Source organism: Diceros bicornis, chromosome 7, assembly GCF_020826845.1.
Source record: "Diceros bicornis minor isolate mBicDic1 chromosome 7, mDicBic1.mat.cur, whole genome shotgun sequence".
Taxonomy (NCBI): domain Eukaryota; kingdom Metazoa; phylum Chordata; class Mammalia; order Perissodactyla; family Rhinocerotidae; genus Diceros; species Diceros bicornis.
The window spans coordinates 83,516,251-83,540,958 of record NC_080746.1 but is presented as its reverse complement, the minus strand read 5'-3'; the positions used below and the strand labels follow the sequence as shown (position 1 = coordinate 83,540,958).

Genomic DNA, 24,708 nt, shown 5'->3' with positions numbered 1-24,708 from the left:
GCTGATTGGAGAGAAGGAGATCACTAGAGGAGAAGAGATCAAAGAAGTCATTGAAATGATCATCTACAAGGAGACTGAAATCGCTAAGAATTGTGACAGGCATGTTGTCAGAATGTGTGAGGAGGAGCGGGGAGCTTAAATCTTCAAGGAATGTTCAAGAATGACCAAAAGTCAGCAGACAACTACAATAATGAGGGGTAGCTGGTAATGATGTCATATGTTTCACACCCAAGTTCTTTCAGTGATAAGAGAACTTGGTCTGGTAGGAGCAATGAAAACCAAAGAAACATTTCCCCACCTCTAGGTCCAGAGTTCTATTCCAAATATAGGTTACTGACCCCACAAGAGTCATACTCTATCCCAAAAGAAGCTAAAATGACTATAGGCCTCCTGCTTTAATTCAAAGGAGAGTGGAGCAGAAAACAAGTATCACTTGACCAGGCTGCAGAGAGCAGGGCTCCGGGAGCCAGGCTTCAGTCAGAACAACACTGTGTAGGGACGCTCAGAGAAGATAGTATGAGGACTTTTGCTGTGATGGACCACAGAGCACAGAAGAGGGGGAGAAGTGGGAAATGGGGGGCGGGGTCAGTATAGGGAACGCACACGTAGGGTGTAGGTCTAGGTTATCGGGGATGACCTGGTGGTTGGAATAAGGAAGGTGGTGGATTGTTCTTGATCGGCTCTTAGGCAGACTGCAGTTAGGAGGCTGTGAGCATGGAGGGAACAGGAAGATGAAGGTCCTGCCAGAAACTCGCCAGGGCTCTGGGGTCCCTTTGAAACTTTAATGCCATCTCCACTACTTCCTCAGACCTGGGATAAGGGGATCCCCCATTAACCCAGCTCCAGCAGAGTTGAAAACCCCTTACCTAAGCCAGCATATACTTTCACAAAGAAGTTGACTAAACTCTAAGAGAGAATGCAAGATGAAATAACAAACAGAAAGGACAAAATATCCACATTCCAAATATAGATTTTTGATGCCAGAAGAATATTCCTTATTCCCAAAACAAACTAGTATGATTAGAGATTTCCCACTTTAACGCAAGGGAAATACCTATTTATTGCTAAGATCAGAGGCGTTGCAGAGCACCATTATGTGAAAGAAGTTTTGGAAAAGGGTCTTTAAAACATACCTGGGCATCGTCCCATATGTGCAGCTGTTCCTGTATAGAACCTTCTTCACATCAACAACAATAACAATAAAAACACATAATAATCTGCCCATGGATAAATGTTTACTAAAGATTAGAAAAATAAAATGTTACCTGATACTCTGAATGAGGGATGTTCAGGTCAAGCTAATTGGGAACTAGCAAGATGAGTCAGTGGCTAAGGTCTGTAGAAATGCTCTTAATGATTTTTACAATTGTTTCCTTAATAATGGAATCTTAATAAGCAAGTTGATGTTAAATTAATAACATAGAAGCATTCTAAAAAGCATATTGAAACATGATTTTAGCCTATTCACTCAGGGCTTAAATGCTCTGGTTTTTTCTTCCTGATAGAATATCAAGTATCGGAAGGAAATATTTAAGCTAGGAGATGAATTTTAAAATATAAAATTAATAAGAAGGAAAAGTGTAGTTTTAACAATAGCCATGCAAAGGCAACGTAGGCCCAGAGCTACAATCTTTCTGCCACTCGCTGACCTCACCCCCCCCTTCATTCAGTGAACAATCACTGAGCATGGGAAATATGCCAGATCCTTCACTACCTGCTGGAGAGGCAGAGAAGAATAAAATACCATTCTTACCCCTATAGTGAACAGGGTTCACTATCTGATTGGAGAACACTTTAGTAAACACAATACAATGTTGATAATTTATATAAAGTGCAGCACAGAGAATGGAACACTCAAAGTGGGCTTGAGGGATGAGCAGAAATTTGCTAGACAAAGAAAAGCATGGAAAGAAGAGAGAAGAGCAGATACATGTGGAATATTTGGGGAGCATGAGCAGTTCTGTGGGGCAGGACTACAGGAACCTGAAAGAAGGATGCGAGATGAAATTGCTTGTTACAGAAGCATCCAAATTCGTTGCCCCACTTCTAGCCACCATTGCCCCATTCTCACCATCCTCCTCCTTCAACATCCCGTCAATCCCAACAGGCATCTTACCCCCAGATCCAGATATAGGTATGTTGTGATTTTTCTAAATATTACTGCAGGGTTAGAAGCCACGAGGAAGGATCTCACACTATAAACTTCAGCAGTGCCCCCGTCTCCTCACCCTTGCCCTCCTCACCTCCTCACTACCCATCCCGCGTCACCCCACACCATCTCACCATGGCCCAACTACACAGAATTTCTCCTGTCTTCTCTGAAGTTTTGGCACTTTCCAACAATCAGAGCTTAACAACAGATGACACCCAAACCAAGGCGACTCTCTCCCTCAAAGGAATTTTATTACTATCTGCTGCTATGAGAATCTGATTATATTTCTAAAATACAGTTCGAATCCCAGAGCTTCAATTTTTAAAACCTTCAGCAGCTCATTCCAGCCCAGAGAATGAATCCAAGCATTCAGGAGCCTCCACAGTCTGCCTACCCCTGAGCGGGAACCCCCTTCCCTCACACCCCCAGCTGTGCCCCTACACCTGCACCTGATGAAGGACATACACTTTCATCCTGCATGGCTTTGCTCACGTGGCCCGCTCTCTGGCATTCCCATTCCCACTTACCCACTTGTGAAAATTCTAGTCATCCCCATGTACATCTCCTTCTTGCTAAAGCCGGGTTTCTCAACCTTGGCACTACTGGCATGTTGCTCTGGACAGTTCTCTGTTGAGGGGTGCTGTCCTCTGCACTGTGAGATGGTTAGCAGCATCCCTGGCCTCTACCTACCAGACGCCAGCAGCACTCCTCACCCCCATCCCACCATCAGCAGCTGTGACAACTAAAAATGTCTCCAGACGCTGTCAAACGTTCTCTGGGCTTCAGAATCGCCCCTGGTTGAGACCCAGTGCTCTTCAAAGCTTTCTCTGGTTACTCCCGGTGAGAAGTCATTTCACCCCACTCTTTCCTCCCCAACACTCTGCACTTGTATTAAACCCTGCAACCTAAGCAACAAGAGCAGCCATCCTAAGAATAACGACGTTTAGCACCATCTCGCTTTGTTCCGTTGGTGCTTCTATGTCTGTCCCCTTCCACCGGGTTTGCAAGCTCTTTGAGAGCAGGACATCTTCCTGGTTTCTCTAGGCCCCAGCACAGTGCCTCCCTGCAGTGGTAATCAGGACGTATTTGCTGAACTGACTGGATGAGGCTGTTGTCTCAGTCTGTCTTCTGACTAGTCATTCGGTGACCACATCAGTTGGAAGACTGAGAAGCTAATTATTCACATGCTGTCTTGTAAGGTTCTGTCCATACCTGGCAAGTTATAGGAAGCATTCAGAACAATGGATCCTGGAGAGTTTGTTTTATTTTTAATCTTTACATTTTGGAACAGTTTGTAGTTGAGTAAATACTAATTTTCAGACCCAGTTTAGGTGAACACAGTAATGTCGTTCATTTCAATAAATATTTTAGTTTGAGTTAGTCTGCAGACAATCACTTTTTTAAGTTTAAAATGTGCATATAAAGCAGTGGTCCGAACCACAAAACATAGCTTCAGTAGATGCTGGTAGAAAGCACTCTGGATTATTTCATTTGTATAGGTTTCATTTCCAAATTGCTTGCAAGATCCTTGAGGGTAGGAGCGCATCTGGTATTTCTCCTCTCTCCCATAGCACTAGCTAAGTAAATACTTTTGAGTTAACTGGTTGAAACTTTCCAAGGGGGGAAAATAAATCTATTGACTTAGAACACTCTAGGAACTAAGTTTAGAGGTATGTTTCAGAAGTTGCGGTATGGTATGCCAAAGACTGTGAGATGCTTACCCCAGCATTCTTTTCCCTCTTCTTCTCTAGGGACAGAGTTGAGATTTTGCAGCTGGGACTTTTGTCATTCAAAATAAAAGACTTTATTTGCCAGTTCCATTGCAGCAAGATGTAACTGAGTTCTGACCAATGAGGTCAAAATATTATGTGGGACTTCTGGAAAGGGTGCTTAAAAAATGCCAACTCAACTGGGAAGGGTGATTTTTACTCTTCTGCAATAACTTATTCTCTCTCTCTCTTTTTTTTTTTTTTTTTTTTTTTTGGTGAGGGAGCTTGGCCCTGAGCTGACATCTGTTGCCCATCTTCCTCTTTTTGCTTGAGGAAGATTGTTGCTGAGGTAACATCTGTGCCAATCTTCCTCTATTTTGTATGTGGGACACTGCCACAGTATGGCTTGATAAGTGGTGTGTAGGTCTGCATCTGGGATCCGAACCCACAAACCTGGGGCTGCCAAAGTGGAGTACTTGAACTTAACCACTATGCCACCAGGTTGGCCCTTATTCTCTTTTTTCTTTCTTTTTTTTTTTTTTTTTTGGTGAGAAAGATTAGCCCTGAGCTAACATCTATTGCCAATTTTCCTCTTTTTGTTGAGGAAGATTGGCCCTGGGCTAACATCTGTTGTCAATCTTCCTCTTTTTGTTGAGGAAGATTTGCCCTCAGCTAACACTCGTCCCCATTTTTCTCTACTTTTATATGTGAGACATCTGCCACAGCATGGCTTGATAAGTGGTGGCTAGGTCCGTGCCTGGGATCTGAACCCACACACCCTGGGCCGCCAAAGCAGAGCATGCAAACTTAACCACTAGGCCACCTGGCCAGCCCCACTTATTCTCTTTTTCTGGCCTGCTACTCACATGTAGTAACTGGAACTCCTGCAGCCATCTTAAATCGTAAGTAAACTTGATGATGGAAGCCGTGTCCCAAGATGGTGTTGCAAAACGGCAGAAGCTGGGATCCATGATAACACTGTGGAGCTGTCATAATTGCCCCAAATTACATATGTCTGGATTTCTTTTACTTAATTTAGATGCACTGTTATTTTGGACATTTGTGTTTCTGTGCAGCTGCACCTAATGTTAACTGATATATAAATATTTAACTGTAATTCAACAACATTTCTGAATGCCTACTAAGTGCTAGGTCAGTAGTTCTCAACAAAGAGAGCACATCACAGAAACCTTCATAGTTTTCAGAAAATGCAAATCTTCATGTCATACTTGAGAATTTCTGAATCAAAATTTACATAGTGGGCCTCTGGCATGAAAAAAATATATATATATATACACACATACACCCACATATTATTATATATGTCAACAAATCAGATAAATTATAAGGCATGAATACATATATGTATATAGTTACGTGTAATATATAGTGTGTATATATATATTCGTAGTTTTTCATAGCATTCTCTTATACTCCTTTTTATTTCTGTAAAGTTGGTAGTAATGGACCCTCTTTCATTCTTGATTTTTTTTTTAAAGATTTTATTTATTTATTTATTTTCCCCCCAAAGCCCCAGTAGATAGTTGTATGTCATAGGTGCACATCGTTCCAGTTGCTGTATGTGGGACGCAGCCTCAGCATGGCCGGAGAATCGGTGCGACGGTGCACGCCCGGGATCCAAACCCGGGCCGCCAGCAGCGGAGCACGCGCACTTAACCGCTAAGCCGTGGGGCCAGCCCTCATTCCTGATTTTAATAATTTGAATCTTGTCTCATTTTTTCCTGGTCAGTCTAGAAAAGGTTTGTCAATTTTATTGATCCTTTCAAGGAGCCAAATTTTGATTTCATTGATCTTCACACTTGTTTTTATTTCTATTCTATTTTGTCATTCTATCCTATTTCAGCTCTAATCTTTATTTGCTTCCTTCCTTCTACTTTGGGTTTAGTTTGTTCTTCTTTTTCGAGTGTCTTAAGATAAAAGGTTAGGTTTTTGATTTGAGGTCTTTCTTCTTTTTTAATATAGGCATTTATAGCTATAAATTTCCCTCTAAGCACTGCTTTAGCTGCATCATGAATGTATTTTTAAAGCCCTGCGGAGAATTCTGATGTGCACTCTTGGGAGAATATACTGTACTTCTTTGCCACTGTAAGATTTTCATTTGTTTTTTTTCCATTTCTCAGCATGATTGTTGACCTTTTGAGTAGACAAAGCTTTTCTTATAAAGCAAAATGCTCAGTTTGGGTCTGGTTGGGTTTTCAGAAAGTCTCTTGCTTGCAGCTCAAAGATTCCTTTCACAGCCTAATCTAAAAAACCAGAGCACCTTTGTTTTACTTGGTCTTCTCTGTGAAGTGAAGACCTCCTAGGTTATGTGGGCCCTTCTTGAAGGGCCCTCTCAGCTGGAAGTTTTCTTCTTTGCCTATGTTTCTAGTAAGCATATTTCTGGCAGTCCTGACACAATGTTTATGTTCTTTAAGCAGAAGTTGGCTAAGAGTGAAAGCTTCCTGTGCTGCCATAAGCCCTTCCCCTTGGCCTGTGCACTTTCTTGTTTGCCTTGCTTTGTCCATAACTTGGCAGCATTATTGCCCGCTCCACGTGACAAGTGACATCATTGCTATAATAAGAATTCCAAGCAGCACCACTGGATCAGAGCCCATCTGTGTGCCTGCTCCCACACTTGACAAAACAAATTCCAAATTCATTCAGCATGCCGGTGCCATTTAGTCATTGTGACATATCCCAAATTTTGGACTCTGTGCAAAAACCAATCTGTGCCCACAAAATTAATCATGGAACACATTTTATGACGTTTGACAACAACTTAAAAGGTTCTCATCTCTGGCAGGTGGCTCTGCCAATCTGCAAGTATGTGCATGACAAATTCTGAACAATATATTGTGTGGCTGAAAATACATTGTGCGGGATGCATACCCTGGAGAGAACCAGTGAGTCCAACCAACCCTGAAGTCTGTCTCAGGGACACATAAGCCAGACTGCTGTCCTATGAAGGAAGGATGATGGTCCCAGGTACACAGAGAAAGCCAAAGAAAAGGCAACAGCTCGTGTGCCAGTAGATGCTGAGAACATTGGCACAATCGCCTGTGTTGGCAGGACCAAGAGTTTGAGATGGCTAATTTAAGCGACAAGATCCTGGCAAACAGATTTATTTAGGGCAAGGGTGCGTCAGGAAGATGCCAAAAAAATATATCAATCTGTGCCTTTACACGCACTGTAGAGTGATGATGAAACAACTGACATTAAAAAAATAAACCCTACACTCTAATATAATCTGCAACTCATCCTACCAAAAAGTAGGGTTTACTTTAGATCTCTGGTACCCCAAGATGGGGTTTTGTGTTCTGATCTGAGGTCTGTGAGCAACAAAACTTCCCTTCAAAAGGTGTTCTTGAAGAGATTTCCCCATATTGTTGTGTCTGATTGATTAGACCAAGTGTTTTTATATGTTGTTTAATTTGACAACATCATTCACTTCAAATAAAGGAAGCCATTTGTCTAAAATTTTACTTTTCTGAGGAGTATTTTATGGAAACTCTGTTGGAAAAAGAAAGAAAACTGAGACTTCGTGTTGATGGATTCCTGAATAGAGCCCTTTATTGCGAGTGAGGCTGCACTCTGCACTAAGGCGTGGCTATTTTGAATCTCTGTTCTACACAGTCGCGCCCATTTGTGTGTGGCTCCACCTGCAGTAACATAGTCTAACCCCCCACAGGGAGTGGTTTGCTTCCTCACATTTCTTTCCATTTCCTTGCCTCTCTAGACAGCCTCCCACCCCCAACTTTCCCACCCCCTTTTTCTCTTAATTGATACTGTCTTAACACATTGTATTTGCAACAAGTTGAGAAAGCTTTCGGGGCCGGCCCCAAGGCCTAGTGGTTAACTTAGGCACGGTCCCCTTCAGTGGCCCGGGTTCACAGGTTCAGATCCCAGGCGTGGACCTACACCACTCATCGGCTATGCTTGTGGTAGCAACCCACATACAAAATAGAGGAACACTGGGCTGGCCCCGTGGCTTAGCGGTTAAGTGCGTGCGCTCCCGCTGCTGGTGGCTCGGGTTCGGATCCTGGGCGCGCACCGATACACTGCTTCTCCAGCCATGCTGAGGCTGCGTCCCACATACAGCAACTAGAAGGATGTGCAGCTATGACATACAACTACCTACTGGGGCTTTGGGGGGAAAATAAATAAATAAACAAAATCTTTAAAAAAAAAAATAGAGGAACACTGCCACAGATCTTAGCTCAGGGCTAATCTTCCTCAGCAAAAAACAAAAGAACAAAGGGGCCAGCCCCATGGCATAGTGGTTAAAGTTCCATGAGCTCCCCTTTGACGGCCCAGTTCACAGGTTCAGAACCCAGGCACAGACCTACACTACTTGTCAGCCATGCTGTGGTGGCAACCCACATACAAAATAGAGGAAGAATGGCACAGATGTTAGCTCAGGGCTAATCTTCCTTGGCAAAAAAAGAGGAGGGTTGGCAACAGATGTTAGCTCAGGGCCAGTCTTCCTCAGCAAAAAAAAAAAAAGAAAGAAAGAAAGAAAGCAAGCTTTCATGCCCTGGCTGCCTAGTTAGGACTTTAATTTTTCCTATAAAGACTAAATTTGCTTAATTTAGCTTTCACTGGGATTTGTCTAGACTCAGACTTCCTATTCTCACTTGAGTGTTCCTCTTTCCCTCCGAGGCAGGAAGTTAAATGAGGAAGCAACAGGTGAAGAGGAGCTCTTCCAGAGGAAGAGTAGTTCTTGATTGGGAAGCCTGGTGGCTTAACAACCCGGCAGGGGCATAAAAGCTAAAGCAGCTCTGTCACGTTGTGCTCACAGCGGCCTCCTCTGAGACCCAGGACAGCGATCACTCTGTGAAGTGAAGGAGTGGGACTCTCTAGGTCTCTCCCAATTCTAACGCTCAAGGATTTACGAATCAGGGAGGGACATTTTAGGGAATCTCTCCTTATACAGTAGCTGATTCTTTTATTTTGTACGTTGAGTACAAATGGGTTGTTGTTAATTAAATCATATTTTCTTCACTCAGAAGTAGCTCCTAAAACTTTTTTCTTCCTTACCTATGCTTCAAATAATTAATGGTCTATAACTGTTCTGATTCCCAGTCCTTAGAATGTAGCTTTTTATTCTTTTCAATTTCTCTGAAAATTTTAGGATCTTCTACTTATTCACGGAATTCTGAAATTTCATGATGATTCTATGTGTTAAGAAATTACCAAGGATAGGGCCGGCCCTGTGGCTTAGCGGTTAAGTGCGCATGCTCTGCTGCTGGCGGCCTGGTCTGGATCCCGGGCGCGCACAGAGGTACCGCTTCTCCGGCTACGCTGAGGCCACGTCCCACATACAGCAACTAGAAGGATGTGCAACTATGACATACAACTACCTACTGGGGCTTTAGGGGAAAAAATAAATAAATAAATAAAATTATTAAAAAAAAAAAAAGAAATTACCAAGGATAGGGAAAGGATCATTCAAAAGGAGCAAAGTAAACAATCAACAATCTCCGTTCATGAGAATAGTTCCTGTTCCTGCCAGGCAGAGTAGAACCATACATATAAATTACCAGTCAAGTAAGAAGCAGGAAATTATGAGCCATAATGAAGAGAAAAATCAATGAATAGAAACAGTACCAGAAATAGCACAGATGCTAGAATTAGTAGATAAGACCATTAAAATTGCCATTATAATTGTATTCTATATGTTCAAGAAGCTAGAGGAAAGACTGAGTATGTTAAGTAAGAACATGAAAGATGCAGAAAAACACACACACTCCTGAATCAAACTGCTAGAGATAAAAACTACAATGTCTAAAATGAAAAGTGAACCAAATGGGATTAAGGGAATATTAGATATTGAAGAAAGGAAGCAGAGAAAAGCTTGAAAAAACAAAATGAACTGAGCATCAGTGAGCCGTGAGATAATGCCAGGCAGCAGAATACACCTGTAAGTGGAGTCATCAAAGGAGAGGAGCCCGAGGATGGGGGAGAAAAAATATTGGAAGAAATAAGGGCGAAGTCTGCATTTGTCTCTCTCCACATGGTACCCTCAGTGCCTAGGAAGGCACCTGGCAGACATGAGACATTTAACAAACACTTCTTGAACACCTTTGTGGCGGAACAAATGACAACAATGAATAAGACATGAGCACATGAGTGCTACTGCAGGTATAAGGGCCATCATGTACCAAAGAAGGGGAGGAGGATGGAGAAGGGAAGCTTAGTGGAAGTGGAGTGTCTTCAGCAGGGACCGGGAGGATGGGTTCAGTCTGAGGATGTATACAGTTTGGAGAAGTGGAGGAGATGAAGGGCATTCCACATAAGAGCAACATAAATGAAGACTTAAAATCAAGAATAAACATGGTTTTGGATATGCCACCTCAACCTGAGTGGTGGTTGCATTCGAGGGATAACGAGAAACGAGGTTAGATAGATGTTAGGGTCAAGTACGCAAAGCTTCAGAAAGAGGAAACAGGGTGAGAAACCACTGAAAGTTTGCGAACAGAATCCTTTGATGATGAAATCAGGGCTCAAGGGGGAAAGCGGGTATAGTGGTGACATTCATGATGGATTAGAAGAAAGCATTATAGTTGGGTGGAAAGGGTGGGCCAGGGGCAACCTGGAGGTTGTTTAAACAATCCTATCATGAAGTCTTGAACACTTGTATATGAAAACACCTAAGATATTATCAACACAGACCAGGGCTTGAATAAATGTTAGTGGAATCTAAACACCGGGCAAATGAATATTCCATTTAAACTGAGGACAAAATTTTTCTTGGTTCATGAAGTTTTCAAAAGTGGCCCTAAGACTCTGTAACGCATTAAGAATATCACGGCTTCATGACATTTCACTTACATAAGATTTTGGATCAGCTTTTTTAAACTGTTACTTCGTGGTGCACCAAAGAGCCTTGTTCTCTGGCTCACTCACCCAGGCGCGCTTCACGCTTCCCGTACTTTCCAATCTCACTCGCAAATAGATTTAGAGGGAAGGCTCCTGTCCTGATTTTTAAAATTAAAGCAACGCTGCCACAAAAGGAGAATTTACAATATCTCAATGACACGCCTGATTGTCACAGAATCCCACAGTTGAAGGATGGAAAAGACCTCGGAGATGGGGCCTTCATGGCACAGATGGGGAAACTGAGGCCGAAAGAGCGTAAGCGCGCAGTCCGGGCTCACAGAGCCGGTAGAGGTCAAGCTGGGACAAGACTCCAGACTCTTCCCCGTGGAGCCAAGGGCTCCAAGCGGGTGGGACGACGTTAAATCCCGAGGCAGGGAGCAAAGGTCGTGAAGGCGGCCCTGTTCAACCTCAGGAGGCCGAGGAACTCAGAACCTTGGAACCCCGGGAGGGACAGCACGGAGCCCACCTGGCGAGCCGGCCACGCCTCCACCTTGCGAGGTCCCCCAAGCCCCCAGGCCCCGCTCCCTTTCTCGCGATACCGCCCGGCCCCGCCCCCCGGCTCCCGTAGGCCCCGCCCCTCCGCCGCGCCCCTCTGTCGTCATTTCCTGTGGGTCTGCGGGCACAGCAAGAAGATGGCGGCGCTGGGGGAGCCAGTGCGGCTGGAGCGGGGTGAGTGCGGCCGGGGCCGGGGCCGGGGCGGACGGAGGGGGTGGAGGCGGGCCGTGTCGCCGGGGGGAGAGGGGCGGCCAAGGCTCCGAGCCCGAGCCAGGCTGCCCCTCGCGCTGTTCCCGGGGACCGCCGACGTCGCGGCGCCCGGCCCCAGGGAGGGCGCTTGCGGTCTCCCGAGTGATGCCCAGACCGCAGTTGGCACGGACCGTCCCGGGGCGCAGCGCGGGTCATCACCTGTCCGCCTCCGCAAGCGCCGCACATGGGCCCCGGGCTGAGAGCCGCGTCGCCCGGAGGCACCCCTCCCACGCCCGGCCGGCCGGACTGCACGGCTGCCCACCTTCATGCACGCGCCCGGCGGCCGCGCCTGCACCCACGCGTCCTGGACGCACAGCGCGTCCCCACAGCACCGCTCCTGTGCACGCACAAACCCGTCATTGCCTTGACCACACCTCACTCCTGTTTGTTTTGGGGTATTTCCTGGCCTTGGTGCCCCTCCCAGGTACGGAGAAGGTGCTTTAAAACAGTCCTGCTGATTTGCTCTTGGGAAGAAGGTTACATAACTAGCCGGAATAGTGGTAGATTGTAAAATGTTTGCAAGTGCAGTCTTATTTCTTCTCTACAAACCCTACAACTGCTCACTGTGGCTGGTTGCTTGCTTTTTAGAGGAAACTGTCAAGGAAAATAAAACTTGTTTTGCTGAGTAATTAGAGACCCAAAAGCCAGTGAGAATACATGGCCATGCCCCTACCAGGGTTCTCTTACAGATTTTCCACATTCCACTCTTTCCTCCGCAGATCCTTTATTTCATGCAATTTCAAGCATCCTTTTGGCATACCAGTATTAGAAGTCGTTGGTAAGAGTCAAGAAGTACAAACTAAATATCTTGAGTACAGTAGTAAACAAAGTATAGGATGGAGATTGAAAATATCTTGGAAATACTAACATTTGCAGTTATGCTCTGAATATTAAGTAACTTCTGCTCCGAGAAGGGAATGCATTTTTAGAATTGTTGTATTTAGAGAAACCTCTTTCCTCATGCCTTCACACAAGCCAATGTGCAGTTAACATTGTTGATTCCTTATGGTGTTCACCGTTTATAAACGACATCGTTACCCCCCAGCCCGCCAGATCATTAATTAAAGCATCATTTTTGACAGAGAAGTAGCAACTTTGGGAAGATTTACTAAGTTAGGCCTGAGACGGTGACATCTTCCTCCTGAGCACAATGGCACTGTGCTTTGTCGATGGGAACAAATCTGTTTGGTGTTAACAGGAGTAGGTGTTTTTCTTTGAAAGCCAGTTTTAGGATTTTAGCATGTTGGCAGTCTTTTGTATTTTTAAGTGCAGAACAAAATGTGAAACTTAACTTCTGGCATTTAGTTTTGGTAGTCATGGCTTTGTTTTTGCTGTTTCAGAGTTCTCTTCAGTTCCACAGTAGAATGCTCAGCATCTTAGTAGGATGAATTATTAGCGGTTGCCATCTAGCAGGATAAGAAAGTCAGATTACATCAACTCTGTTTCTTATTTAGAATTCTGTTTAAACTTTATTAACACTGCCAATAATCCTACAGTATAAAATGAGTGCATATGATTAAGATCCTGAATGTCTTCTAAATTATCATATGATTCAGTGGAACACATTTGAGCACAAATTAGGTACAGCTTGGGTTCAGTAGAGAGTATTTTACTTTTTTCAATTTTTTTGGTAATTGGAAATTTTCATGTAGCTTACATATTGTAACTTTGTAAGTCAAAATAGCTGATGAACCAACAGTCCCCATCCACCAGCCATTCTAGTGGTAGAGTATCAGAATGGGGGAAAGTGTGTTTGCATTGCATTTGATTCACATCAGTTTAAGCTTTTATTACCTGAAATTGAAAAATCTACTTCTTTCTTCACTACGTTTATTCCTAGTTTTTCAGCTGCAAACACAAAGAAGGCCATATTAATTCTATAAAGAAAAAGTTCCAGTCCTTTGGTATAATAGAACTTCTTCCACTTAAAAGGAGGCAAGGAATGGTAGAATAATAGATATTCTAGCCCCTTGGGGTACAAAAATAGGTAAGAAAAACATCAAAATAGAGACAGTCATTAACAGTGTTGTAGCATGACCCTGAATCTTATAAAATGTCTTAATTCGTTAAACACTTATGCTCACACTTCCCAATGCGAATTGCCTAACGTGCTTAATATATCTGTATAAATGTGTACAACCGCTTACTATTTCTTATGATTAATTGGTGCCAATGTAACATAACATTTCTGCTTGCTACATGCCAGACCCTTTTCCGTGTATTTTTTGGTTTAGTTGTCAGGTAATTCTTCTAAGGAGGGTACTGTTATTTCCATTTTACAGTGGAGAATCTGAGACATAGGGAGGTTCAGTAACTTGCCCAAGATCACACCGCTAGTATTGAGATCAGATGACAAAACTAATTATTTTTATTTTTCTATTTTGTAAACACGTATGTATTTGATTGAGCTTGGCTTAATTAAAACATTGTGTTAATTATCCTAAGTTGAAAACAGACCAGTTGATTTTATTCATTTGTACGATTGTTTTATTTTATTTATTTATTTATTTCTGTGAGGCGATCAGCCCTGTGCTAACATCTGCCAATCCTCCTGTTTTTTTGCTGAGGAAGACCAACCGTGGGCTAACATCTGTGCCCATCTTCCTCCACTTTATGTGGGACGCCACCACAGCATGGCCCACCAAGCCGTGCATCGGTGCGCTCCCGGGATCCGAACTGGCGAACCCCAGGCTGCCGCAGCGGAGCACATGCACTTAAACTGCTTGCGCCACCGGGCTGGCCCCTGTACCATTGTTTTAAATGTGTCCCTGCCACTAACTGCACCTGTTATTGAACAGTTCGGGTCTGCATGAATATCGTGTTTTCCTTTGGGACATGAACAGTGACTTCACTGGCACACAGTGTTTTGTACTGTTCAGTGTTTTGATTACTAATAATGACAGGTAAATTTTTATTGACTAAATAGTTCCAGATAATACTTTCAGCTTTTCTGAAGCAATACAATGTTCATGTGTCTATCACATTTGAGCCCCAGTCCTTTCCTGTGACATTTCATATTTTATATTCAATTTTCCTGTGTCTCCCAAAGATGCTGTTTTCCAAATTTTGTTTGTGCGCACAACATCAGTATTTCTTCCTCACCTACTGTAAAATGTAGCATTCTTCTCAGATTTTACTTTCCCACCCTGATGTGTGTATGCACACACACCTTCCTCCCTACACAGACACAAGCGCACACTCTTAGGCTTTTTCCCCGCTATGTTCTACATATTTCTTGTTAGTCCTTGAGAATTGAATCCTAACTCCTACACTGTGACATAGGAATTTAGAGAATCTTCAGAGAATATTATCTATTGGTGTGTGTTTGTTTAACTTTAGATATTTGTAGAGCAATTGAATTGTTGGAAAAACTACAGAGGAGTGGAGAGGTACCACCACAGAAACTTCAGGCTTTACAGAGAGTCCTTCAAAGTGAATTCTGCAATGCTGTAAGAGAGGTGAGTAAAGGGGATTAAAGTTTACTGAAAACTTGAGTTAATTAGATAAGATAATACTGTGAAATTTAGGTTCAGAATTTCTTAAGAACACAAACTTTAGAAAAACATTGGAATGGAACATGCTCCTTGTTTTTGGAATTTCTAATAGAAAAACATTTTACAAAGATGCATAACTTTGCCTAAAATGTTAACACATTCCTTAGCTTCACGTAGAACTCAAACATGGTATATTCTGAAATTTAAAATCACGATGATAACTTGGGGTTTTACAGGTATATGAACATGTCTATGAGACGGTGGACATCAGTAGCAGTCCTGAAGTGAGAGCTAATGCGACTGCAAAGGTAAATTTTTTCGTTTACTAAAAGAGAATTCTTCATAAATTAGAGGTTTAAAATATGCAGTTATTAGATTCATAACAGGCTTATTTTGAAAGGTAACATATAGTATCTTTCAAGCTACGCTAAACTTACCAAATATCAGGAAACAGGACATTTTTTTATTGGCTTTACAAAGTTTTATCATACAGTTTAGATAATGCATTAAAAATACACTTGCACACAAGTAATGATATACATATCATATAATAGCTAGTCGTTATATACAATATATGTGTTATACCATTAATTATGTATTATCCTCATTTTATTGGTGAGGAAGCATCAGATTAGTTCACCTGCCTCAAGCCACACGAACAGTGAAAGGTAGAACTGGGTACTCCACCACGTTGCTCTTCCTTTCTGCTTTATCTTAACTCTGCAGATACAGATAATGTGAGTAGTAAGTTGCCTCTTCAGAGCTGCAGGTGGCAGCTTTATGTGCTTTTCTGTTCCAGTTTTTTCCCTCAAATAATTCCAACATTGACCTCAATGTGCATCAGATGTGGCTAGAATAAGTTAATATCAGCAGTAGGTGACTTATAGTAGAATAAGTCATTAGCAGGTGATTTTTCATAGATAGTTACTGGTTCACAGAAGGAAATATTGGATTCTCTGTTGAATAAAAACACTTAAACATATGGGTGCAGTTTGACAGAGTAGAAAAAACCATAGAAACTTGGCTTTGATTCCTGAGTTATATGACCCTCACAGCTTACTGAATTTCTGAGCCTTAGTTTCATTGTCTGTGAAGTGAGGCCTCTTTCAGAGCTTGGAACATAGTAGTATTCAACAAATCTTCATTTCCTTCCTCTCCCCCTTCCCATTTTTGCTCATGCACCCCAATCCACCATGAAAAATGGTACCAGATTACTTAATTACCTTTAAAAGCAAATGAAACTGAAAATCTCAACTTTGTGTCTAGATTAGTCTAAATTTGAAAGTTTTAAAGATGTGGGTCTATTTCATCTTCTGTGGGGTTATAGTAGTATAGTCGTAACTTAAGCAAAAAAAAAGCATTCACTTTGGCTATATGCCGCCCTCTTTTTCTCAATAGTGAGTTATTTCCTGACAAGTTAGTTATTTAGTATATAGTACAAATGGTACAGCATATAAGGACACTACCTCCTTACAGGTTATTATGTAGGTGGGTGTGTCCTGCCCGGAAGCCCCTGAAGGAGCCAGGCCATCCGGCCCCAGAGCTCAGGGCTGCTGCGTGCAGCGGGGAGGATTATCTTCCTTCGCGTGCACAGGGTTCATCTGCCCGGCAAGCCTGCTTCCCAAGTGCCGCACAAGAGTGCTGGGCACCAGGTGGACGAGGAGTGACCTGAGCAGTCTTAGCCCTCCCTGCACAGTCCCAGGGCTTGCTTTCCAGTCATCCTCTCTCAGCCCATCCACTCAGCTGACCTTCTCCTCAGAACTGCCAGTGGATCTGTGGACGTTCAAACAGCGGAAGGATGTACCTCAAAAGTAGTTTTAAAAAAGAGACAAAAGAACTGAAGGAAACAAAAGTCATTTTTAAATATGTGAAATTTTCTTTCAGGCTACTGTCGCTGCGTTTGCTGCTAGTGAAGGACATTCTCATCCTCGCGTTGTTGAGCTACCAAAAACAGAAGAGGGCCTTGGATTCAATATTATGGGAGGCAAAGAACAGAACTCTCCAATCTATATCTCTCGGATAATTCCAGGTGGAATTGCTGACAGACATGGGGGCCTCAAGCGAGGAGATCAGCTCTTGTCTGTCAATGGAGTGGTGAGGATGGATTTTATTTCTAGCTGTAGTAAGGTGTTGTGACCACGTGGGGGTGTATTAGAGTTATCAAAACAGACATTGTAGGAAAAAGACCCAAGAAGCTTTGCAGTTTAGAAATCCCTTGCGGGGATCCTGGGCAGTACTGTTTAGTACAGTGGTCCTTTTTAAAGCACTTAAAGTGTATTTTGCTTCTCTCCAATGTAAATTAGCAATGCTTAGTGTGATTTTTATGAAGTAATTAAGCTCTTTGGTAGTCAAGGCAGTACATTAAATTACAGGTCTACCCTCATTTTAGTCTTACAAGAATGGCAATTGCTTGATTTACTTCTGACTTAGTGAAATAATAGGACTTACATATTGATATGCTAATTATTTGGAACTTAAAAACCAGTTCCTAGACTACAAACAGAATATGATGTAGCAGAGTATTTCACACTGATTAAAATGATAAAGTAGGATTATTTCATGGGTTTATAGTGTTGAAATGATATAACATGAAAGCTTTTTTACTTAGGTTTATTTTAAACAGTTTTGCCTTTTGAATGACTTACAAAACCTAGTTGTTAATTGTGTGCGTGTGCTTTCTTCCTAGAGCGTTGAAGGAGAACATCATGAAAAAGCTGTGGAACTGCTGAAAGCAGCTCAAGGGAAGGTTAAATTGGTGGTACGCTATACTCCCAAGGTCTTAGAGGAAATGGAGTCACGGTTTGAAAAAATGAGATCAGCAAAGCGCAGGCAGCAGACCTAAAGCGGTTCAGAGCTTTCTGCCCCATTCTGCTCTTAGCTGGAGAAGTTTTCCTCGTGGCCTACAAGGTGGCCGAAATGCCAGTGATTGTAAAAAACAAACAGAAACTTCCCGCAAAATCCTCCTTGCCATTTTATAAATGCCTATTTTAACATCGTTTACGGTTCCAGAGATGCATACACTCTTTTCTGACTAGAAAAAGTAAACGGCGATGAGGGCAATTCTGTCCTGCTGTTTTTACAGGCCTTTTTCAAATGCAGATTTTGTCATAAAGTTGTTATAGATTTTTAAAAATGCTTTTTTAATATTAAAATGTAATTTTACATTCTTAATCATTTTTTAGAAAAAAAATTTTCTTCGTTTGGCTGCTTATTTAAAAATAACAGTTCTCCAGTTCTTTTTTTGCTTACTCTATTTTTTTTAACCTGTGAAGTTTCTTTACAGTTTTCCAAGGAATTAAACATAGCAGTCTGCGCCTCAGCAGCTCATTACACTGTCAGTGTTAACATCACTGCTGAATTTTGTACTTTGAACACACACATAACATATGTAATCAATGATAAATCATAACTCAGCACAGTGGAAGTTTTTTACTTTTATTTAAACATAATGTATAATGAATATTCATTTATACTGATTTATAAAAGTAAGTTTTTAAACACTGAAACAATCATTGCTAAAACGTATTTCGTAATATTGGAGCAGTGAGGCAAGAGGATGTAACTTGATTGTTAGCATTACTGATTACATCTCTTTATATTCAATAATCTATCAAATTAGAAATGGAAAAATAGGTTTAGGTTTCATCTTTTGCAAATTTTTTTAGTGCTATTGGTTTTTATTTAAATATATTTCTTATATTTTGGTCCTTCCATTCCTAGAGATGAGCCAGTCAGTTTGTGATGGGAAATAGCAGAAGCAAAGAAGAAAAAATAACCTCACTAGCCTCACGAGTTACACACTCTTACTAGCTCAATTTAAAGAATTGATTTTAAATAGGAAGAAGATAGAAGGATATATTTAAGATATATAGAAATTATGAAGTGATGTGTTCATAAGAATCTACAGGCTCTTTGTCAAAATGAGTAGGAACTCATTTATATTAAAATGATTGGATCTAAAGAACCGATCTTTGTTTATGATTCATATATAATGATGGGAATTCTGAGAGAGACTTTGATTTGTCCACTGGATGTCACTGTTTTTCTAAAAGGCAGCTATCAGTGTATGACTGAGGTCTTTTTAAAGGCTGAAATTAAAGAGGTCCATTTTCAGTCACAACTTACAGGAACGTTTGTATGGTTTTTTAAAAATTTAAATGATAGACGCTGAAAAGAAAATGGATTGAAATATATAAGGAATTTAGAATAATAATTGACCTTGTATAAAAAGTGGGCATTTTGTAACATTCCATCAGGAAGAATAGAAATGTATACCTTTTTCTGCATGTTTGTGAGCACTGTGAGTCTTAAAAGATTATTCCAGTTTTCAGTGATTTTCAGAATAAAAGTCAATCAGCATTGTTATTTATCATTTGGGTATTGAACACTGGATTGCATGGTTGAATGTGTATCTAGTCCACTACAAAATGTGCTTGTATTGATAGGATCATGTTGTTAAATTGTATATTTTCAAAATTGATGTTTTTAAAATGTTGAGACCAAAGTAGTGTAGAATTATGGACTTATTTTAATTTAACTGTAAAATTATTAGAGGTATTTGTTGTAGAGCTTTATATATTAAAGAGGTATTGGTGCATATAAAAACAGTAATATTGTTATGCTTGTGTTCTCACATTCCAGGGTAAGTAGACCCTGAAGAAATCTTGTTAGTAGAGCTGCAGCTGCAGTAGCTTTTAAGGGTGTGTCAGCATTTCATTATAAATTATAGCTTCCTGGTTCAGTATCTCAGCTTTTCAGAACTTTCAGCCAAGTGAAATCTTTTTTTGGTGTTGAAACTTGGTAAGTTGAGTAAGCTTTTTTTTCCTTGTACAGTAATCCACACTCTCTTCTTTGTGTGGGTTGGCACTTATTTATAATTCTTAAAATCGGGATAGCTTAAAGGAGCCAAATACATTAGTTGTGCTTGCTCCTGTTGAGCCTGAGTAGCAGGAGTTTGTTTTTGTTAATGCAGTTTTCACAGTGTGTCCCAGGATTTTAAATCCTGACCATAGAACACTTCAGTCACCGGTGGCAAAGATGTACGGTAGTGGTCTGGTATAGTGAGGAAATGAAGGGAATTTTCATCTTATAAATAAATGTATGATCCATGAGCATAACTAGGCACACAGGAAGTATATAATAGGTTTTTTATTTGTAAATTATAAATTCTCTCCCCAATTTCCATTTATTTTCTTGGTATTTCATAATAGGTCGATTCAGTGATTCTCCACCTTAGCTGCATATTAGAACACCCTGCAGAGCTTTAGAAAATATTGATACCTGAGTCCCAGCCCACACCAAGTGAATCAGAAACTCTGAGAGTGGGGCCAGGTGCTTAGTTTTTTAAAGCTTTCCAGGTGGTTCTAAAGGACACCTGGGGTCGAGAACCACTTGTTCCCCCCTTATAAAATGCTCTGCTTACACTGGACTCTGGAAGTATCAGAATAGAATAATTCAGTTTACAGCTGTTATGAAGTAGCTGCAAGTATAATGATGGGTTGCACTTCTTGATAATTTTGTTAGGAACACAAGGTACTTGGCATTCCTTATTTGGGAAGTAGTTACAGTCTATCGTTTTTCTTTTTTAATAAAATCTGCCAGTAGTTTAAATGTAAACTTTCAATGTCTGTCATCTTTCTGCCCCCTTTGCCTTTAAAACTTAAAAACATAAATGTTTATTATTTGAGAAAGCATGTTTAAAAATTGCAGATGAGAAATACTGTCATTGGTAATTACGTGCTGTCTTAATATGGCCACTTTATCCATTAGTATAATACTAGATTATAGTGGCCTAGTTCTTTGGGGTTTGGAAATTCAGATGTTTTTAAATAATCGTTGTCTTCCTCTTCTGAATTTTTGAAGTTATTTTGCTCAAGTACTTAAGTAGTTTGGCTCAAGTACGTTGTTTACAATTTAAATGGATATTGTAGCATTTAACAGAAGAAATGGCTGTGGCTTATCTGAAAAGAATGTCAGCATGACTTGATATAGAATTAAAAGAATACATGTGAATATTTTATAATGTGGAATGATCGTTGAAATGTCAAGGACTCTGGGAATTGTATTTCCTGAATAAATGTATGTATATGAATTTTCTAACTTATATTTTGTTGTCTCCACTGCTAACAATCTGGAGTTATACTTTTTATTATCCAAAATCTCACTACCAGTGGTTTTCCAAAGGCTGTTGCGGTTCTATAATGGTTAAATAATGGAAAAAACCAAATCGCTTGCTCATTAATTTTCAGGAACTTCCAAAGTAATTTGTATCTGGACATAGTTTTTAAAAATATTAGCAAACAGTATGCTTCTACTTTAATTCTTTAGTTTGAGGTAAAGAAATAGAATACCCAAAATGGATGACACTCTTCAGTTAACACTTTTTCAATAGATGACTTTATCGGTTTCATTCTGATTCTAAGGCTATTTAAAATAAATTTGTTTTAGTTATGTTCTTGTTCTTTGGATTTGAAAAGAAGTTGATGTAACTACACAGTACATGTGTTTCTAATCTGTGGTGGTTACTGGAATGACACTTCGAGTTCCTGTATTTTGCTTTGTCTTTCATCAAATATAACTACAGAAAAGATTCTCTTGTGTTATTTTGTGAGAGGCAGTATGGCATGTGATGGAGAGCACAGCCTCTGGAGCCTGACTATCCTGGTTTGAACCCTAGGTCCACCATTACTGTGCAGCCTTACACAAGTTACTTAACTTCTCTGTGCCTTAGTTCCCTCATCTGTCACGTGTGACAAGAAGGCCTATAGGTGTTACATCATTGTCTGTAAAGCCCTTAGGTGCCTGGCATAGTTAGTGCTATTTGTGTTTGCTATTATTTTCATGTAAAAGAGCTTCAGGACCTTATTAGCAAAAGGAAGACACTGTGGCCAAATAGTTAAAATCAACAAGTTCTTATTTTTGATGCCTAGAAAACAGATAACCTTTATTTTTTTATTTTTTTTTGGTGAGGAAGATCAGCCCTGAGCTAACATCCATGCTAATCCTCCTCTTTTTGCTGAGGGAGACCAGCTCTGAGCTAACATCTATTGTCAATCCTCCTCCTTTTTTTCCCCCAAAGCCCGAGTAGATAGTTGTATGTCATAGTTGCACATCCTTCTAGTTGCTGTACGTGGGACGGGGCCTCAGCATGGCTGGAGAAGCGGTGCGTTTGTGCGCCCCTGGGATCCGAACCTGGGCCGCCAGCAGCGGAGCGCGCGCACTTAACCGCTAGGCCACAGGGCCGGCCCAAGATAACCTTTAAATTATGCTTGAAAACTTTATAAGGAATAAGACTCATAATGAATTTTCAGATTTTGTCCACTGGTCAAAGAAACTCATGGAATTCTACAATGAGTGAGGCTTGGGAGTTGTAGAGTTGAGGCTACATTCAGAATGAAAATCAAACTAAGTCAAGGTGAAGGGTGGTTCAGTCCGAAAAGCAGTTGGTAGGGGGATCTGACCTAGCTCTGGAGATGATGGCTTGCTGGAAGGGGTGTCACCATATGAGGCATGGTTCACCCTCATGAATTTTTAAGAAGCGTGAGAATGTAGCAGGCAATAAGAGGTAGAACAGAAAGCATTTCTTGTCAGCCCTCAGTTTCTCCCATACTTCAGTAAACCAGAAGACCCGTTCTCCAAATCTTTCAGTTCTGGTTTTGTTATATTCGCTATTGTTAATTATTCTGGTTTTAATATAATGAAGTGGCGACTCAGTTTTCTGTACATTTGTTTGGTGGCAGATAACTTCCACCTAATCTTTAAGATGTTATATACAGAGCAAAAGGTAAATTCATACAGAGCCCATTTGTAAATTTTATTCCTTTGATTTTAAACTTTTTAAAAAAAGGACAAGTGCTCCGTGTCAACAACAGGGTGTGTGAGCACTCTCCCAATTCTCATTGACTATGGAAGTGTATTTTGGACCCAGTCAAGATTTGGTCCTTTTACAAAGTTTTCTTTAGAAGACAAAGTGTGGAAGAATAATGGTTTCTCCAGTCTCTCCAGAATCGCTCTAACCAATTGGATGAAAAGAAGAGAATTCAGACATTGGCTGCAGATAAGTTCCCTTTATGTGGCAGTTATTGAAAGTAATTCATCAGAGAGTGACAAAAACCCAATCTTTGTGTTTTATTTGGCAAAGAAATGCAATCTGAAAGGATGAAATAGGAGAAAATTTTTATTTCTGGTATCTATTACTTGACATACTTTTGAGCCCAGAGTGTAGATGCTATGCAACTTTTGACTTTCCGTTTTAAGGTGTTAAGGGTTGAATTGTGTGCCCCCAAAAAAGATACACTGGAGTCCTAACCCTCAGTACCTCAGAATGTGACTATTTGGAGAGAGTCTTTACAGAGGTACTCAGTTCAAGTGAGGCCATTAGGGTGGGCCCGAATTCAGTATGGCTGGTGTCCTTATAAAAAAGGGAAATTTGGACACAGACACCACATGGAGAACACCATGGGAGATGAAAGCAGAGATCCGGGTGATGCTTCTACAAGGCAAGAAACACCAAAAATTGCCGGCAAACCCCCAGAAGCAAGGAGACAGGCATGAACAGATTGTCCTTCAGCCTCAGAAGGAACCAACCCTGCAGTCTCCTTAATCTCGACTTCTACCCTCCAGAACCGAGACAAGGAATTTCCCTTACTTAAGCCACCAGTTTGTGGCACTTTGTTACAGCAGCCTTAGACAACCAATACATAAGAGAAGCCCTGTTTCGTTGGCATCCCTACCAAAAGCAGGTACTAAAGCAAAATTAAATGTAGCTTCTCCACGTGCAGTAGAAAGGTGTTGGAGGAGTGGTTTTGACCAAGAAAGGATGAGATGCCTGGTGTTTAAGGGTGAGGGGAATCTGGGTTCCTCGTTTTCTGCGGTTGAAACGTTTCCTCAGACACCTGTGCAGCTAACTGAGCTTGTGCCTCCAAGTGGCCGTGGGCTCATCAGCCCCTGATAAATTAGCTTTTTCCTTATCTTAGGCTGGCGGTTATGGCATGGCTGCATCTTTCCCGACTCGAGGACTCGCCAGCAGTTGGCAATGGCAGGAGAAGATTCGGCACTGAGGAGAGACGGTCCTGCAGCAGCCTTGCTCTACCTGGGACGTGATGAGGATTTGTCCTGGGCCAGGGGTGTTTCACCCTGGAAAGGTTTGTGCTTGCTCCTTACGGTCCATGTGCCTGATGCAAAGCTTTCATTCAACCAGAGCCAATTGTGTTTCTCCCTGCTTAAAACTCCCCACTGTACTTAGAATAAAACCCGAATACTTTGTCCTGATATAAAAGGGTCCGCATAATCCATTCCCCACTTCCTCTTAAGCCTCATCTCATCCCGCTGCCCCCACTTGCTGGAAGGCTCTCCCTCTGGTTCTTCCACTGGCTGGCTGCTCCCCATTCAGGGGTAAGAGGAAGTCATCACCTCTGTTAGGCCTTCTGTCTGCTCCACATAAAAGGTAGGTTCCTCATCCTCTGGTAATACTGAGTATCTTATTTATATTACGGGCTTAATTGTGTCTCCCCCAGTAGAACTGAAGTTCCGTGACAGCAAGAAGGATCACCACTGTGTCATTCACATTTGCTCCCCCATCACCTAGCCTGGGGCCTCAAACTTCTCGTGGTGATATGTTACACCTTGTTTGGTTGGCTGACTTCCCGTAATTCCACAGATAGATCAGGAACTTACATTGGAACCACCCAAAAACAATAACAATGATGTGTGTATAAGTTAGGCACAGAAT

At 41.4% G+C, this 24,708-nt stretch overlaps 1 protein-coding gene across 3 annotated transcripts; it reads left to right on the top strand.

Annotated features, from left to right (window-relative positions):
- The first annotated feature begins 11,353 nt into the window (after window positions 1-11,353).
- LIN7C (lin-7 homolog C, crumbs cell polarity complex component) lies at window positions 11,354-21,081 on the top strand. Of its 3 annotated transcripts, none has more exons than XM_058546164.1 (5): window positions 11,354-11,409; window positions 14,824-14,942; window positions 15,215-15,286; window positions 16,863-17,072; window positions 17,665-21,081. In XM_058546164.1, exons 1-5 carry the CDS (start codon window positions 11,373-11,375, stop codon window positions 17,818-17,820), a joined length of 594 nt encoding a protein of 197 aa, XP_058402147.1. In that variant the 5' UTR covers window positions 11,354-11,372; the 3' UTR covers window positions 17,821-21,081. The 3 variants fall into 3 exon arrangements, with proteins under 3 accessions (XP_058402147.1, XP_058402146.1, XP_058402148.1); XM_058546163.1 differs by lacking the exon at window positions 11,354-11,409 and adding an exon at window positions 11,514-11,908; XM_058546165.1 differs by lacking the exon at window positions 11,354-11,409 and adding an exon at window positions 14,189-14,387.
- The last annotated feature ends 3,627 nt before the right edge of the window (window positions 21,082-24,708 follow it).

Excerpts from the sequence above, each read along its gene's own strand:
- LIN7C (XM_058546163.1), top strand. The coding sequence starts at position 11,590 with ATGCCCAGACCGCAGTTGGCACGGACCGTCCCGGGGCGCAGCGCGGGT. Across the intron at positions 15,287-16,862 it reads GAGCTAATGCGACTGCAAAG|GCTACTGTCGCTGCGTTTGC; the intron begins GTAAATTTTTTC and ends ATTTTCTTTCAG. Across the intron at positions 17,073-17,664 it reads TCTTGTCTGTCAATGGAGTG|AGCGTTGAAGGAGAACATCA; the intron begins GTGAGGATGGAT and ends CTTTCTTCCTAG.